The sequence below is a fragment of the Polypterus senegalus genome, chromosome 2, assembly GCF_016835505.1.
Source record: "Polypterus senegalus isolate Bchr_013 chromosome 2, ASM1683550v1, whole genome shotgun sequence".
In the NCBI taxonomy this organism is placed as follows: domain Eukaryota; kingdom Metazoa; phylum Chordata; class Cladistia; order Polypteriformes; family Polypteridae; genus Polypterus; species Polypterus senegalus.
In genome coordinates, this window is record NC_053155.1 from 264,563,040 (window position 1) to 264,582,846 (window position 19,807).

The 19,807-nt window shown below is 35.3% G+C and overlaps 1 protein-coding gene across 4 annotated transcripts in view; it reads right to left on the reverse strand.

Annotated features, from left to right (window-relative positions):
* Positions 1 to 19,807, reverse strand: part of atp8a2 (ATPase phospholipid transporting 8A2) — a 439,065-nt gene that overhangs the window by 230,823 nt on the left and 188,435 nt on the right. For 3 of the 4 annotated variants that reach the window (XM_039745478.1, XM_039745476.1, XM_039745479.1), the window contains 2 exons: positions 8,273 to 8,346; positions 1,571 to 1,640 (listed from right to left, as the gene is read on the reverse strand). In XM_039745478.1, the coding sequence (XP_039601412.1) occupies positions 1,571 to 1,640; positions 8,273 to 8,346 (144 nt within the window). The remainder of the gene's footprint in view (positions 1 to 1,570; positions 1,641 to 8,272; positions 8,347 to 19,807) is intronic. The other variant, XM_039745480.1, reaches the window with a different exon arrangement.

A 19,807-nucleotide genomic window follows, 5' to 3' on the forward strand; every position in this document is an offset into this window, starting at 1 on the left:
CAAAAGACTAACTTACTATACATGAATCTCAGAAAGAATTAGCATTCTTTAGAGCAAAACCTATTCTACCACCATGTTGAGGGGTTAGTCTTAAATGAAGTACATTTCAACAGCTCAACATTCATTCATTCTATGAACAAGGCTACAGGGAAGATAAACATTTTGTTTAATTTCATACTCAGAATTATTGAACATGTTTTAACATTTTTCAACAACCACACATTACAAAAGCACAGAAGCAAAATCTTAAAATAATCTTACAATATTAATTTGTAGAATGTTTTGGCATGTAATGTTATTATAACTCTTACACATTGTGATGGATGTCCAGCAAGAGTTGCCGGCCCTCAACCCCAGGCCGCCAGGAGGAGCTCTCCAGACAGCATGGACGTGCCCCGAGTTCCAGCAGGGCCTCATGGACTTTGTAGTTTTTACACACAGCCCTGCTGGATACCTTGGGGACCACAAGGAGTCGCTATAGGAGTCTACGAGCCTCGCTATGTGCCTTATAACCTGGAAGTGCGTCCTGGTCACGTGAATGGGAGGAATGACGTACTTCCAGGTTGAAGAAAAGAGAAGTTTTAACTGACCCGGAAGTGATAGAAAGTCACGTGGACTGAGGGACAAACACTTCTGGGTCAAGGAGTATAAAGGACTATGGGAAATCCCAGACGGACGAGCTGAGTTGGGAGGCAGGGTGGCTAAGCGTCTGGGAGAGTCGAGGATTATTATTATTATTATTATTATTGTTGTTATTGTTATTGGAGTATTTGGGAGTGGAGGGTGCTTAGTGCACATTATTGATATAATAAATATCATTAGTGGACTTTTACCTAGTGTCTGACGTGGTGTCTGAGGGTGCAAGGGTGCGAGCAAGCATTTATTCTATTACAACATGAATCAATTTTCTGCAGGATTGTAAGAAATATGTTGCACAAAACAAGGGAAAATTTTAAAAATCTTACCACATCTTTTTTAACAAACATTTTTGAGCAATTAGAAATATTTTATATCTGATATACTTGTTTATGGGATAATAGTGTCCTTGTTAATACTACATAGCTTAGTACAGTATATATATATCATGAGATAGTGACCAATTCGCTAAGTAGTGCCTGGCATAAAAAAACCCTTTTAAAGGGAAGAAGAAGTTGGACTGGTGGTACAGAATAAAACAGTAATTAAATGAGAAACATTTTCTCATGGTCATTACAGACAGTAAGAAACTAGTGGAAATTAGAATTCATGGGGAGTCAGAATATGATGATTTTCAGTTTTTTATGCCTTAAACAATGTTTATGTTTATTCCTCAAGTATAATAGTGTGACTTGAGAGAATTAAGAAAAAACAAAGAAACATCAGAGTCTTGATTCAAGAATTAAGGGGTTATTGCTCCTAATCCTTCAGTAAGGTAATATACATTAGTTAGGCTATATTTCTGATTCTCTGTATTTATATTTTTGGATGTCAATCCTCAAATTGGGTGACTCATGTTGTATCTTATTAAGATTGATATATAACAGAAAATGTCAGCAATGTTTAGTAATGTGATTTAACTGTAAGATTTTACCTGACGTATTTTTAGATTTGTTTCCCCATCTAGATTTGATGTCTCTATATAGCACATTGCTTGTGGCTCACTGTTAAAAGAAATATAAAATAAATTAGGACATTTCAATTTGCATGCGTGTTTCCAGGTCTAGCTATTGTTTATTATGAATTTCTATTACAGAAAATGCCAGTTGCAATGGCTGAATTCTGAGTTAAAAAGAGTGTGATTATTAATACTGAAAAAATGTTAAAAGTCACCATTTATTCAGATATTTTTTTATTTTATATTGTATTTCACAAAGAAAACAAGAGTATGAATCATATTAACAAGATATAAAAAAAATCATTCAATGCAAAATAAAATACAAGCAAACAAACTTCTATGTACAGTATCTGCATAAGTGAAGAATCAGAATCAGTACATTTGATACAGAAGACTTATATCAAAGAACATAGTGACATATGCAAGAGAGAAAATATGACTTGTCTATTATAAAGTCATATTCTTTTAACCACACTGCAACCTGATTTAATCAGTAACTTAAAGCAGTGACTTGTGGGATATATTACTAGTGTAAGAATTATTGAACGAGAAATGATTAGAAATGAAACATAAGTGAATCTTTATAATGACAAGATGGCAGTGTCCTAAAGACCATGTACTGTAATAATATAATATAATATTATTTGATTACCAAGTGAAGTTTAAAGTCGTTTTTATTCAGGTTATACAAAATAAAACATCTTGAGGCAACGCTAAACAAAATGATGCAACAGAGAAAAAAATAAAACTTTGTGCCTAAATGTTTAAGACAACGCATATGATAAACCATGGACATTTTTTTAATTATGATTACTGTTTTCAGATAGTGTGAACTATACACAGTGTCATGTGGTACAGATACTATTTTCAAAATATTATGGAAGTTTTTTAAGAAGTAGTAGTAGTAACTCAAGTCCCATCTTTTGACACTGCTCCGGATTTCAAAAATTTGCAGTGCATAAAATATAGGGTGTTTATTATAAGCACAGAAAAGTCTCATAAAGGAGGAAACTATTATACAAAATAATATTAGCTACTGTACCTATACCAGAAACAATATATCATGGCAGCCCTTGAAGGTCTGTGAATTCTTTCATAAAAACTGATGCAAAGTCCTTTGCTGGTGATAATTTTGACACAAAAATGTACTAAGACTAGGACAGTGATGGGATAATGTAAAGAGATCAAATCTGTTGTTTTAACAAGCATCAACATATTTCTGATTTTAATTTATGACTGGCCAACAGAAATTACATTTCAGTGTGACTAACCAGCAGGTAGCCATTTTGAATCGAATTGTATCCCCACTCTAATACTTTATTAAAAAGTGAATCTGCAACAATCATTAACACTAGAATCCCTGAAGCCTACGAAAAATATTTCTTCGCACCTCTCCTCATAAGTGCCTTTTGTTTTGCAAATGTGTCATTCAGCACAAGCAGCAAGCAGCCTGCTATCCCATTCCCCCCAAGCGGAGCTTAAGTCAGTCACAAATTTTTCCCAGCTCAAGTCTCCTTATCGTGGGGTGAGGTGCCTGAAGTTCACCCATCCATCCATCCATCCATCCATCCATCCATCCATTATCCAACCTGCTATATCCTAACTACAGGGTCAAAGGGGGTCTGTTGGAGCCAACCCCAGCCAACACAGGGCACAAGGCAGAAAACAAACCCTGGGCAGGGCACCAGAGCACCGCAGGTGCCTGAAGTTGTATAGGGTAAATAATATATCATTATTTGGAATACATACATTTCATGTGTGTTCCGTGTCTACAACTATCTGTAGGTTGAAAGGAAATGCAAGGCCAGAAATGCTGAACACATACAGTACCTAAAACATAAACTTTTTCCATGTTATACTAATAATGACATGAAGTGTATAATGTGTGAAGACTTTAGTCCAAGTTCCAGGTTCGAGTCTGTGTTTTGAGCAGTGAGCTGCTATTATTATTACTATAATATAATAAAAACATACATTTTATTGGAGTCCGTAACACCCGGTGTAAATTTCATGGTACAACAAACTTGCCTCCCCCTCTCTGAGTTGATGATATTTATCTTGATTCTTTTCACAAGAGCAGCAATGACCACAGTTGGTGATGTGGTTGATGCCTGCTCAGAACTTGTACCGGCAATCAAAGATATGAGGTCCCGTGACCGCTATCAGACTGGACAAAGGTAGAACCGTAACAACACACAACTTCTTCACAGAGCTTTCGCTGGCTAATAGAGTCCTGCACTGCAACACAACTTTGCTTGGCACCATAAAGTAAATTGAGACTTCAACCTGCAGTTAAAGTCACTTTAGTACAAAAGCAACTTTCCATGCTAGTGTTTAGATCTGGCAGTGCCACGCTAAAGCTTTGAGAGCAACATGTAAGTTGAATGATTTTTTTTTTTACTTTGGTTATATTCGTGAACTAGCAAAATACCCACGCTTCGCAGCGGCGAAGTACTGCCTTAAAATTTTATTAAGAAGAAAATTAAACCTTTTAAACTGAGGCAAAATATACCAATAATTATTTGTTAAGGATCTCTTTGTATACCACATTGTGAGTTCGGCCCTCCGGTTGTAATATGACCAAGCTGTGTGCCGAGCTTACTCTTGAGCATGCAACGTATAGTTGGCCATGTGAAAAATAATCTTGTTTCAAATCTCACAGCTTGGATTGCTGCTGTCATAATCGGTTTGAGTTTCATGGTTTGTTTCAATTACGACAGTTTTTGTAGTACTTGTGTTGAAGAGACATTCGGCATCTGTCAAGCGTTGTAAGTATACAACCGATTTCATCGATAACTTCACATCCAGCTTTTGAGAGTTTAAACATTCATAAACATCAAAGTGTCCACTACTGAAATCATCACCTGTGAATTTAAGATGTTTAAGAGGCATTGGCGGTTGTCGAAAGGTGTAAAATACTTGGCCATTTCGGTACACTTGAAAGCGACAACCGAACAATTCAGCAGCAGCCATCAGCTCACATGCAGATGCATAGGTGAAGGGCTTAAGCATTTCACTCTTATAGTGCTCCTGTGTAGTATAATTATCTCCTGTACCGTTATCAGTCCACACCTTGAACCTGTCCCAGTTATTCAATACATAAGACACAATGTTCCTCCGGATATCAAGAGTGAGCCTGATATGGCCGTGCTATATGTAACAAAGAGAATGGAAAAGGCAGGTGCCATCTCCGGGCATGGAAACAACTCGGTAAGTGACAGTTCTTTAATCGATGGTGATCACCTCTATATACATGTTAATGCGGGTACAATTGGAATGATAAAGTAAATGGGTACCTGAACAATGTAAAGTAAGTCTAAAATACCTACACAATAACTATAATCGTAATAAATGAACAATAAAACAGCAGCAAAGCCGTGGATTCAATTAAAAGGCTGTAGTTATCAGCAGGGAGACGTGAATCCCGTGGCGTAGCAAGGAAGGGAATGTAGAGACTGGAGCGACAGACGGCCTTATATAGGCAGGCAGCCAACAACATGGGAGGTGTTGGGATGGGGGACCCAACGCCGCCTCACGCGGTGACCGAGCTGCAGTCTATGGACGTATATATGTACGCAAGTAGGATTCAGTTAGCGTTGGGAACCCGCGTACCAAATTTCTTGAAGATGGGCCTATAAGTAACAAAGACCGTTGAAAAGTTCAATATGGTGGCCGACAGTGGCATCATACCACCGAAATAAGTACGTACATTGGTTTCGGTTAGCGCAGGGAAGCTGCCTACCAAATTTCGTGAAGATGGGGCCATAAATAAGAAAGTTCAACATGGCGGACTTTGTCGACCGTTATGACCGTTACGTGTAGAATTTCGAAATGAAACCTGCTTAACTTTTGTAAGTAAGCTGTAAGGAATGAGCCTGCCAAATTTCAGCCTTCTACCTACACGGGAAGTTGGAGAATTAGTGATGAGTGAGTCAGTGAGTGAGTGAGTGAGGGCTTTGCCTTTTATTATTATAGATAAAAGAGCATGTGTTTATTTGATATTTGGACTACAGTCTTCACACATTATACATTTCGCGTCATTATTAGTATGACATGGAAAAAGGTTCTGCTTTAGGTATGTGTTCAGCATTTCTTGCCTCGCTTTTCCTTTCATCCTACACTTATGTTTTGTTACACAAATCACTGTCCAGCTGCATGCCTACAATAGAGCCTTCCATCCTCACCAGTTTGTCCAGGTGTGAGGTGTCCTCCTTCTTTATGCTGCCTCCCCAGCACACCACCACGTAGAAATGGGTGCTTGCCACAACCGTATGATAGAACATCTGCAGCATCTTATTGCAGATGTTGAAAGACGCCAGCCTTCTAAGGACGTATAGTCGGCTCTGTCCTCTCTTGCACAGAGCATCAGCATTGGCAGTCCAGTTCAATTTATCATCCAGCTGCATTCCCAGGTATTTATAGGTCTGCACCCTCTGCACACAATCACCTCTGATGATCACTGGGTCCGTGAGGGGCCTGGTCCTCCTAAAATCTACCACCAGCTCATTGGTTTTGCTGGTGTTCAGTTGTAGGTGGTTTGAGTCGCACCATTTAACTTAGTCCTTGATTAGGTTCCCTATACTCCTCCTCCTGCCCACTCCTGATGCAGCCCACAATAGCAGTGTCATGCATGTGTTCCAAATAACAATATATTATTTACCCTATACAACACCAGGCACCTCACACACAGATAAACAGCCTTGAGCTGGAAGAACTTTTTGCCCAATTTAAGCTCCGTCAGTTGGGATGGAGGGAATGGTGTCAACACATTTACAAAACAGAAAACGCTGATCGAGCGTTTCGAAGGAAATTAAAGTGGCCTGGGATTACGAGTTTTTTCGTAAGCGTCAGGGATTCTAGTGTTAAAACATTATAACTATTCTGGGTTGAAATTGTTATTTCTATAATATCTGGGCAAAAAATGTACTGACAGTATTTTTTTTTTGTAACACATAATTCAGGTTCTGGACTATAATCATCCTTTTCAAACTAAAACCAAATATCATCTGAATTTTGAAGCAGTGGTCAAAATAACATTGCCAAGGTACCTAACTAATGAAGAGGTTCTTAAAAAAAGTAAATATCCCAAAACATAAGTTGTTGTGATGTCATTTTAAGAAGGAACACCAATTAGTGATGTCAAGCAAAGCAAATTTAAAACTACGTAAAAAATAAAATCACATAAATACTCATCACACACAATTTCATAGTTTCATAATGGCATAATCCCTTTGGTAAAACACCCTTCCCTCTAGCAAGTTACTAGGATCATCTTTTCTTGGTCAGACACAAGTTTCTTGTTCTGTGGAATCTCTTCTTGTCAAAATTGGAAACTTGTCCCCTTGGTTTCAGTTACGCTATTTGGTTATATTACCCAAAAAACAATTTCATATATCAAAAATAAAAAAAATTGTAAGGAATAAATTAAGTCTCATGGTGTAACTATGTCTAATTTACAGAGCTCATTAGCCCCACCAATTATGACTGCAGAGTAAACACTTAATTAGGAAAGACATTTTCCTTCACATAGTTATAATACATACTGTACAAGTGGTATTTATCAGGAATACTAAAAAGCTGTGCTCCCAAGGCTATTGTTTAATTTTCTCTTTTGAAGGAACACTGTGATACGAAAAGGACCCTCTGTTAATAATGCAACTACATAACCAGATAGGTTGGCAATATATACTGTATTTAGATAAGAAAAATGGGATGCTTTCTGGGAAGACATTATTGTTTGATTAATATCAAAGGACATTTACTGTGTTTGCATTATCAGACATAGTGGCATTTGAGTGTATGTTGATCTCACCATTTCAATGTATGCTCTTTGTCATTAATTTACATTCCAACTATCCCATATTACTGTGAATAACAGAATAATGACTTTTAATTCATGTCTATACAATGTACTAAAAGCATCATTTCCTAAAATAATTTTACATAACAAAGAAATATTATCATTCATACAGCAGCATTACCGACAGATGTTTAAATGATTTGTTTACAAGATGTACTAAAATGTCAGTGTGTTAAGGCTGCTTGGTGTTTGCTAAATGTAATTATTTCCTGTATAATTCCTTATAATTAATGTTTTCTACTGCCATTGAGAAAATATAACTCAAATTTTAAAATATTAAAACCATTACAGTATTATTATACAAGCATTCATTCTCTAAAACTGCTTACTCCAAGTGAGTGTTATGGGGACCAAGAGTCTGTCTAAGCAATGCAAAAAAGGAACCAACCCTGGATAAATTATCAGTCCATCACTGTCCAAATACAAACCTAAACACACTCACACTGGAGCAATATAGAGTCACCAATCAAACTAACAGTCATGTCTTTTTTAAGATGGATGGAAACTGGAGTACTCAATAACAGAGAGAACATGCAAACAACACAGAAAATGACCAGGTCAGGATTCAAACCACTACAATATACTAATATCAATGGTTATAAGATTTTAGGTTTTACTGAAGTAACATTTCTATGGAGATTATTTCTGATCATGCAAAACAAAAAGGCAATCATGCTCAATAGCAGAATATTCTATAAACGTTTGGAAAAAAAAAAATAAAAGAACAAATGCATTTAATTAATAAATAAAAAAAAACACTGAGAATACTTTTTAATTTATGAGAAAGATGCACACAATCACAGATAACAGTATCTGACCTGGAGGATATAATGACCATGTCAGCTGGAAGATGCTGCCCATTGGTGACCTTCACAATGTCTCCAACCGCAACCTATGTTATTAGGGGCGGCAATGTGACAGCATGGAAGACGAGAAAAGAAAGAACAGAGTACAAGCAGATTCAAAGTTAGGAAATATACTTGTTAATAGTACAGCAGATTATGACCAATGGATGATTCAATGTATTACCAAGTAACTAAAATAACTGAGATGTAATTAATGTACTCATGGTGTCTTTCATTTCCCCACACAATTTGCAACACAACACTGACTTGTGAATAATGCAGTGAAAAGCCATTGGGACAGGATCAACGACAGCTAGCCTTCTTACCAGACTGATGTTGTCCACTGATGGAGCTCTGTCAGTGATAACATGCAAAATTTTGCCCATGTCCAAGCTTTTTTTTCAAAGAACTGAATCAGTTAAAAAATGATTTTGACAGTTGTGCACCCAATGTATTAAGAGGAAACAAAATAGTTCTTCCTGAAAAGCCTTCACATTATAAATCTTACAGACACAGCCAACTATACTTTGTCACTCTTGCCATAAGACAACTCAATGGGAGTATGCCGCTCTCTGCCAAAACCGCTGCAATTCTCATTTCATGATGGTCTCACAATGGTACTTGCCTCAATAGCTCCATGACTGTTTTCTTTGTTTTTTTATCATTACTTAAAGCTACATCTGTCATGATAGGTGTGCACATTTGGACCTATTCATCATCTGTGTGATTTTTTTTTAGCTTTTGCTAAGTTCCAGAAAACAGGTAGAGATACCAAGGTTGCCTTCTCTTATGCAGAAATAGCTTTACCAATGGTGGTAACAGAATAAATGTATGCCATTATCAAATATACAATATAATGTTTGCAAATGTCCAATAATGCTTGTGTGGCATGCTTGTAAGTGTTGCTTTATATTAGCCACCTTGCTGTCAGTCACAGTCTGAGAACATGACACAAAAGTAATCTCAGCATTTATATCGTACAAAAAAATAAGTCAAAATAAGTTTGTCCAGTCAGAATGGCACTTTTTAGCTCCAGCCATGGTTTTTATGCAAGCAAAAGTTATATGTACTGTGCTTGTTTATTTGCAATAGCCCAGCTGCAGTAGTGAAATAAAAGTAGGCAACCTACGCTTTTTCACATTTGGTGGCATATAGGATTAGCTAATGTGAGCACATACTTATCTAGTTCTTTATGTTGGAAGTGAGCAAATGGTTTAATAGAGCCCATGGGCCACCCGTGGGGAGAATACTATTCTGCGTCTGCATTTGATTAAAGTTTTCTATGGGACTGTCTCTCACATGAAATCATGTGACTGATATAGCTAAATATTCGATTTTACGGTGTTTTACTTCAGTGTTTATGAAATAATATCTGTGGCCAGATGTTTATGAAAGGGCTTCTGTTGCAGTAAGATCATTGAATAACTGCCTGCTACTGAACAATCAGAAGACTTTTACTGAACTGCATTATACTTGTGCTGTTCATATGAAAAACATTAACACAACTTTGATGAGAACATGTCATTTACATCTATATAGATATAGATTGTCAATTTCTAATCATCTACCCTCATCCAGTTGAGTTTTGAAAGTTCCCAAAATGCTGTTGTTCAACTCACTATTGGGTAATTTATTCCACATATCTATGCTCTTTATTTTCTAGTATATATGAAAATGTTACCCTTAACCAATTTTCATCTGTGCTTGTTGTAGTTCTAATTGCTAAACTAATTATAAAGTAAAACCTGGAATCCACTGTAATAATTCCCATCATACACAGAACACTTCTGTTCTGTCTCATTTTAGACTCTGCTTAAACTGAAATGATTAATCCATCCATCCATCCATTTTCTAGCCCGCTGAATCCGAATACAGGGTCACGGGGGTCTGCTGGAGCCAATCCCAGCCAACACAGGAACCAATCCTGGGCAGGGTGCCAACCCACCGCAGGACACACACAAACACACCCACACACCAAGCACACACTAGGGCCAATTTAGAATCGCCAATCCACCTAACCTGCATGTCTTTGGATTGTGGGAGGAAACCGGAGCGCCCAGAGGAAACCCACGCAGACACGGGGAGAACATGCAAACTTCATGCGGGGAGGACCCGGGAAGCGAACCCAGGTCTCCTAACTGCGAGGCAGCAGCGCTACCACTGCGCCACCGTGGAAATGATTAATCTCTCTACATTTTTCCCCATAGCTTATGTAGCTGCTATTCTCTGGGCCATCATTAGTGTTGCTATAACAAAACAAGAAGGCTTCAGCTGGGTGTTGTATTTTAAGAATAGTTTCCTGATTTGCACTTGACATATTGTGCTATGGTAACCTAATAACCTAATAGCCTTACTAATTGTTTTGTACGCTGCTTGTATTTGGACAGAGTGGAGTCCATCCCATAAAGTGTATTTTCAAGTTTCATAATTATTTTATATTCAACTGATTATTTTAAAAGCTACATGCAAAACATTACATTTGTTTACACTTGATTTAATCCTTTACATTTCTGCTTAAGTCTGAATTCTACCCAATCTGTCTGTAATGATTTTGATGACTCTAGATTATCTGCTACTCCATCTTGTTTCATGTCATCTGCAGACTTAACCAGGTTTTAATTTATATTTTACAAAGATCATTCACTGTATACAAATAAGCTTTGGCCACAGCACTTAGGCACAGCATTTTTAACACTGATTAGTTAAGTTCCTTTGAACATAATTCTTTGCTTCCATGTTTGCACGAATTTTCCAGCAATTTACACACTGTGTCTTGAAATCCCACTTTTTAGTTTAACCTCTAACCTCTCATGCAGTACTTTATCAAAAACGTTTTGAAAGATAAAATAAATAAATAATACATGTTTTAATCAAGTGCCTGTATTTTATTTCTGCACTTTTTACATGCTTATTTAGTGTTGATGCATCTGTCAAAATCTTTTATTATATTTATTAGGATGGTTTACTTTTTCTGTGGGTACTGCCATCTTGTGCTTGTTTTGGCGCGGCCATGGCCATGGTGTTGGTATCTATGACAGCCATTGTTTTTCACATGATCAGACATCACTGTAGTGTGTGACATTTTTTTTTGTATTCCCTATTTAAAATGGTGGCATGGAAAAAAAATAATAATTTGTGTATTGCATTCTCTCCAAAAAACCTTATTCATAATAATGCTGGTTAGGGCTAGTTAGGGTTAGTAAGGATTTCAGTCGCTGTTAGCACGTGCTGTCTGTTTCTTTGGTTTTGACACCAAATCGCTTTCTTTTTTTTGGTATTCTGACCTTTTGTGTTATGCCAGAATTGATCAGTTAGACTGCAGCAGGGACCTCAACCACCAACTGTTTTAAGTCCCATAAATCCTTCTGAATAGTCTGCTGGTGAGGTGGAAAGTGATAAGCCACCAGTGCTCTTTTGCTCTAGAAACTATAGCAACTGTCAGAGAAAGCAGTAAAAACTATTGTCAAAGCCAAAATACTAAGTTGTGAATGAAATCAAAAGACGGATAGCCATAACTCAACAACCAAAAGATGTACTGTAATTAAAAACAAGATGCAGAACTATTAACACAGTCAAAAGGGGAACTGCTATAAGTCAGTAAGATGTTCACCACTGAAAGCACATAATGAAATTGTTTAAGATTTTGATCCATAATTTTAGACCCTCCAATAAATGCAGCTTGGGACTATAAAGGACAGGATGAGTAACATACTGCATCATGCTTTCTGAGAGTAAAGCCCTAACAAACGTGCATCACTCCCTCAAAACACAGCCACAAAATGTTGAAGCTTACAAAAAACAAAACTTGATGCTGCAAACTCAAAAAAGATAATACACTTCTATTGAGTTATAGTTAAATAATTTATACATATTACCTATGTACTAAAATTCCCTGATGTTTAAAGCCTTCAAGAACAACAGAGCTGCAAAAAAAACTGTACTCATGTCCTCACACTTCTACTTTTCCTTCTGTAATTTTTCCAAAGTCCTTATTCTTCCATTGAGGACTCTTTTCAAATTTTCTAATATATCTACATTTTGGAGTGTGCTTGTTTTGAACTACTGTATGTGTAAAATGCCCTTATATCTACTGTACTTTGCTGGGTTTAACTGCACTCCTTATGTTAAGGTTTGTCCTGGTAAGACACTTTCAGGCTTAACCACATTTGCTCAGGATCTGCCCTACAAAAATTTAATACATTTTTTTCAGGTTTTATATACATACTCTGTCAAAACACTTTCAAAACTATGCTCAATAAACCTTAATGGCTGGATTAACTTACTGAATGCTATCCTGATTATTATAGAATAAAATATCAAGACAGGTTTCTCTTCTTGCTGTTTTAACACAGTGAGTTGAAAACATGTACAAATATGTGGAAATGTAATCCTGCAATTGTTGTTTATGTATTATTTGTTTAATGTGGTATTGTTTATAAATTATTGTCTTGATTTTGGTAATGAATGTATATTTGCTAATTATTTTTATGAATGTAATTGTTTTTCATTAAGTTATATAATTTTTGTTTATTATTTAGTAATCTCCTTTGCTTGTTTTTATTTATTTTAAATATGTTGAGAACCAGTAGATGGGGTTCCTGACATTGCAGCTTGGATTTAAAGAGTTTGGATGAATCAGACCAGAGAAAAAATGTAAATGTTTAAAGGACCGGGAGGTGAAAAACATAGTCAGAAGACAGTAAACTGTGAGATCAAAGGAGTCTTTCACCAAAACCAAGATGCTAACCAAGATCATAGTCTAACGTTATTACAAGAAGATTTTATTCTAAACTTTGTTTAACTAGATGACCAGGGAGTATATGACATTGATAATTACAATGTTGTGACAATGACATCATGTGTTGTACACTTCATTTGGTCACAGTATAGCAATCTTGTTAACAACCAGAAGCAGATAGTCAAACAATGGCAGCACCCACAGAAAACAAAATGGTGCTACATAAAAACAAAAAATAAATGAACAAAACAATAACTTTGTTAAAACTAAACCAAAAATAAAAGATCATAGACTATAACACTTGGGTTGTGTTCAGTTTTACTATAGACTGGTTATGCCCATCAGAGTCAAACCTGAATCCACTTTGCTTTGCATAGCTGATTGTTTCTTAAAACTCAGAAGTGAAGACATCTGTGGCTCAGGTGATACTGTCATGAGCCAACACTCTTGAAATAGTATTTTACAAAGGAAGAGTGTTCAGATCATATAATAACAGATGAGATGTGATGCACTGGGAGTTTTGTAAGTCTTACACATTCATAAAAAATACAGCATTCTAAAACAGAGGTTATTGTCAAGCTTAAAAGAACTTACATACATTTATACAACCAGATCTACAAAGACTGAAAATGGCTACCTGGCTATTATAAATTGGCTATGTGAGCAAAACAAAAAAGGCAAGTCAAAACCATAAAAAGCATACTAAAACAATATGCACATGCACCATAATAGGGAGTGGCAAGTTAAAAGCATACTACTTATAAAAAGCAATAGAAACTAAAGTGAAGAAAAAAAAATTATTATTCAATAAAATGACATACATAAGTCTTTAAACAAAAGCCGAACCATTAGCAATTTGCTCTGGTATTAATGTTCTTATTTATTCTATCCACACAAGATACAAAACTAATTCTGAAATAAGCATTTTCCCAAGAGTATATATAAACAGGCAACACCATGATGTTTTCTGAAGTGAACCTAAAGAAGACAAAGAAGCAAAAAAAAGTATGGTGCTGTGAGAGTTAAACTCATAAGGTACTTGCAATGGCAGAATCTTTTATCTGTCAAAAGAATTTAACTCTTGTAAGTGTTTTAATTCTACCATAATTAAAAGCTATAAATAATAATGTAAAAAAAAATTCCTGAGGATGTACGTAAATGAATATCAAGACATCCTTGTAATTTATTTATTGGACTTTAACCCTGCTAATCTGAGGTACAAGGTACAGAAATAGGGCCTGACTGATAATATCAGGGCAGTGATATATATCAGCCGATATTTAAGCCCAAGCCCCACCAAACATCTCCCCCCACCCCGTATCAGGATTGGTATAATCTTCCACCAATACTACTTCTACTGTGATGTTGAAACTCTTCAAAGCAAAGTATAATTATTAGGTTACTTTCTTAGAACAGACTGCCACAGTTTGAAACCCCACTTCTTGACTGATATGCACAATGACAGTAATGTAAATTGTGAATAATAGCCAAGTTAGGTAGGTTGTTGAGAAATTATATTTACTGAAAATCACCATTTCTAACACTCTGTTATGGAAGGTCAACACTTTCATCAAGGTTAAGACACTTCACCAGATGTTGTTTTTTCAGAGAAAATATAAAATTTCACAAAATCACAGGAAACAATGATTTTCCTAGACGTCTGCTACTGAAAGTATTTTTGATTCCATTTTCGCATGAGACATGGCAATATTTCTGCAATATCTTCATATCTCTCCTAAGAACAAGGCACAGCCACAGAAATTGCAAGCATAGGTTTTACAGTCATAGGATGCTTATAACTAAGATGATTCACTGTATTTTTCCAAACCAAAATGTAAACCTATCATGCCAAGCTGACAAGTGACAAGTCAAAAGGAATATTTTTACTAAATGCATTTCAGACAGAGAATGAAAGCTTGCTTAAGTATACTAAAAGAGCTGTCAATATACAGAGTTGGCAGCCACAAAATTACATAGTATTTTCAAAATTCCAAGCAGAAACTCATTAGTTGAATGAGCAAAGCCTAAAATCCTAAACTGTCTAAACAGCCTTTACCTCACTATTTACAAAAATTATGTTTTCTAACCTTATACAAAGCTTTGACAACTACCTCTGTATGCTTACATGTTTTATAATGACAGTGTGATGACATCACATGCTGTTATACCAGTAATATGTGTAGCTGCTTACAACAATATGATGACACCCACCAAAATAATAATTTAAAATTTACCCATAAAAAAGGAAGAAAATAACTGTGAAACCATGCATGAGTAAATGAACTGGAAAATAATTATCATTTATTATTACCTATTATTGAGGAGGTGCCTAAATCCAAGGCAACTAGCAAAACTTGAGATACCATTAGTTACATTTCTTTTGTTTTTTCAAGTGAAGCACAGTCAGCTGAAATGACTTGATCATAGTTACACAGTCTGAAATGAAGGATTTGAATCCACAACCTCAGAGTTTGAACTCCAAAGTCCTAACCACTATGACACACTACCTGCCGAGCAGTAATTGATTTCACAATGGTGGTCATAACTTCTCATATCATTATTAATTATAATTTGGCTGACATCTCTATCTAAGGCAACTTGAAAAATTCAAGACATGCGATTTGTTACAATTCTTTTTTTGTTTTTCCAACTGGAGCACAGTTAGGCAAAGTGCTCACAAACTGTCATTGTCAATAAAACCAACAGTTCAGAAAATAACACAGGATTAACGAGGATTTAAAACATGATTGTGATAAAACTCTTAAAGAGCTTGTCTGACCCATTACACTTTTTTCCATCCTCTGGTTGTATTCATTCCATCTACAATGCAAGTTGAGAATATCATGAATAGGACTAATACTGTTAGTTTTATAGTAATAGTTAATTGTGAGGTACATAGGCTCATTATATTAATCATAGAGCTTTTTCACTAATTTGATTACTGTATGTAATTGTGTTGTTAAATCTGATCGTTGAAGCTGTTAGGAGAATAGTTATTATAGCTTTTTTATTTTGAACAATTGAAACGAAAATATTGATGTTTTTATGGTTCAAAACATTTCTGCCTAGGGTTTGAGATTGGACACATGCATGTAATATAAAAATACATTAATGTCTGTTTATCGCCATTTTTAAGTCACACTAAGGTTATTAAGCTTCTGCTAAAGCAGGGATCTCAGACTCTGGCGGGCCACAGTGGCTGAAGTTTTTCATTCTAACTCCTTTCTTAATTAGTGATCTGTTTTTGCTGCTAATTAACTTCTTTGGGATTAATTTTAATTGACTTGCTCTTGAAGACTAAGACCCAATAATTGTTTCTTTTTCCTTAATTAGCAGCCAAACAACAATAAGATACAAAATGACCCAAAACATGACCAGCAAACTGTGACCATCATACAATATCTGAAAATATAAAGGGTGGAAGTCTCAGGAATGTTGATTTGCTGAGGTCCTCAAAACATTTTAACAGTGCTCTTAGAGAAGTAAAGAAAAAATATCAACAATTTTGAAAATATATACTATTGCACAATGAGAGCAACAACAAGCCATGGAATTAAAGTACGGTTTTAATTAACAACAAGACGCTGCGCCTAATTACGCAATTGGTTGGAGTGAAATTCGTTGGAGTTTGAGGACCTGACTTAGTTGGTCTTCTGGTGGCTCATTCACTTCACATTTTATTTCTGTTTATGGAAATAAATGAAGCAATTCACAGGAACGATGAAGAAATTCCAGAGAACAAATATTAAAAAATAAGTCAATTAAAATGAATTCAAAAGAAGTTAATTGGCAGCAAAAACAGGTCACTAATTAAGAAAAGGGTTAGAATGACAACCTGCAGCCACTGCGGCCCTCCAGGACTGGAATTTGAGATCCCTGAGCTAAAGACAGCAATTTAGTATTTTGCATTTATGTGGCATTTGAAATTTCGGATGCTCATGGTCATTACAGTATCTGTAGTTTTAAAAAAACAAAGAAGCACTACAAGGTTCGGTGATCATCCAAAATATAAATATAAAGTAAAATCATGCCATATCACTAAAAACTCTATTAAACAGAAGCAAACAATGTACAGTATTGTTCAATGGGTACTATAATCAAAACATACTTAAAAGTATACATAAATAAGGTTAGTATTTTATATATATATATATATATATATATATATATATATATATATATATATATATATATATATATACACAGTATATATATATATATATATATATATAGTCTATATATATAAAATCTTAAGCCTAAAAGTGCAACGATTTTGTGCAACGATTTTATGTGACTTTTTTGTCACACTTTAAATCGGGCTTATTTTAAAACCTACATATACATGTTTGGTATCATTCTTTTCAGAATTTATCAAACTTTAATGTGATGTTGTTAGATTTTCAGATTCTTACTCTGTTTTTAAATTATAAACTAAAAAATATCAAAAACTCACATCCAAAAGATTTAACCACTCCCAAGGCTAGAAATAAAAGACAAAGCGTAGGACAGCTGATGTACAGGCTTTTAAATGTTCGAAGTGCCAAGCAAGATGCAGATCACATGGCACAGCAGCAGCCACAAGCCAGCAGCTGATCGAGTAAAGAGGAGGTTAAAAAAAAAACTATTTGTTTCCCATTGTATCACCGTTTAAGAGGGGGTTTCAGAGAAGCGACCACATCTCCTTGGGGTGCATTCAGCCCCCCTCTTCACACCGCGAGTGGCAGAGATGAGAAGTGGCTGGCACATAGCGCAGGCCGGGGGGCTTGACAAGCAAAGTTAGCAAGGGGGAAGCCCCTAGTATATACACATATATATATATATATATATATATATATATATATATATATATATATATATATATATAATATATATATATATAGTATATATATATATATATAAAAATGACAATAAATTGAGATAACAAGGCAAAATTGTAGGCAAGGAAAGTAATATAATAACACATAATTATAAAGTAGAATTAGATAAATGAATACATGAATGTATATCTGAATGAGATAAAAAATGCAGGTACAGTTAAATGTTACTGAGAAATCAAAACCACAATCACATAAAGAACAATATACTGTATAATTATTACTTGAATGCAGTGATGGTGGCCATCATTGAAGTAAATGCTGGGGAAATGATAATGAATGACTAGGGTAACATAGTGATACATTGTATTGATCGAGGTAAAAAATACTGGCCTACATTATTTAAACTTCAGTAAAAGCATAAATATATTGCATGTTTCATGTAGGAGAAAAGATCAGCTTTCTTTAATTGCAAGGTTTTATAGACTGTATTTAGTTTAAGGCTGACTAAAGCCATGTCAAGACAGTTAAATAAAAGTAAGAAATGCATTTTGGGACTGATATTGCTAAAGTGCTTACACAGTAGTCTGCTAAGAAAAGAACATTGCTGATAGCCTGGGTAACTCTAAGCAAGTTACTTCCTCATTTTTACTAGAACATTTATCAGTAATTTCTAGGCTGCAGAGATTGATTTAGAGAAGTTACTTTTCATTAATCTCCATGAACCCTCATAAAAGAAACTGCCCTTTATTAATTGATGAGGACTGCTTGTCAGCTTGACATGGCTCCTTGATGCTTTTTGCCAATAAAGCTGCTGTTATATAAAGCTCTATATTCTGATACTGACTTTGTTTCGTTAAGAAAAGTGAATTGCCTCTACATTCAGCATAATTATAAAAGGTACACTCTTATACTAGCCTAAGCATTTCAAACACTAGTTCTAGATCAGGGCCTTGAACACTGTAGAACAAAAAACTCAAATAACTATTTATTTAACTATTTATAATTAAAACACATAAACTTCATTGGCTCACTAAAATAGTGTCTAAATTGATTTGATTCTAATTGTACAATTCTATAAATAATTGAAGCCAAAATAATTAAATATTCAAATGGTAAAAAGTTGAAGTGGTAAATATGCATAAATGTAAACTATATTTTTATATAAAACATGTTTATGATTTGGGATGGTGAATACACATACTTTTTCAGATTTGACATTTTGATATTATTTCAATCCAAACTTGTCGCCTACTCTTAATCATGGTAAGAATGCCATTCCCTTTTACATATTTTTGAATACATATTAAATAAACTTTATTTTGAAAATTTCACAGACAGAAATACTGTACTTTATTGCAAGCCTATAGCTTTCACCCTAGAATTCTTACTAATAATTTATCAGTGTCACACTTTTTCAGGCTACTGCATATTTGTTCCAATGAAAACAATTTGTCTGACAAAATAAAATAAAATAAATAAAAAAAAAAAAATAATAAAATAAAATGATAAAATGCCTTATTTTTGCACTTACTTTTGTGTCATTGTCCATTGCTGTATTTTCTTGATGTTTTAATACTGTTTGAAACTATTAAGTTAAAAAGATAGACATTCAACACCTCAACATTCTACCTGTTAGCTTTTTATGGAATAAACATTCCATTGGGGACACATGGACCTGGGCCAGAGAGATGCCATCAGAAGGGATGGAGTCACCCCGAGAGCCCTGCAGAAGATATGTGTCTGCTTGTACGAGTGCGCACTTAAAGGGCAGTACTAGCAGGAGGTCCTCCCCTGTTTGAATCCATTGGCCTGTGTAAGTGAATGCTGGTGACTTCGATTGGCTGATGGAGTTGGGGGAGGTGACAGCAGATGGTGTTGCCTCTAACTCCAAATGAGTGCTGTGAGGCAGAGTAGGCAGCATGAATGGCTAGGCAATGGATTGGGCAAAGAAAA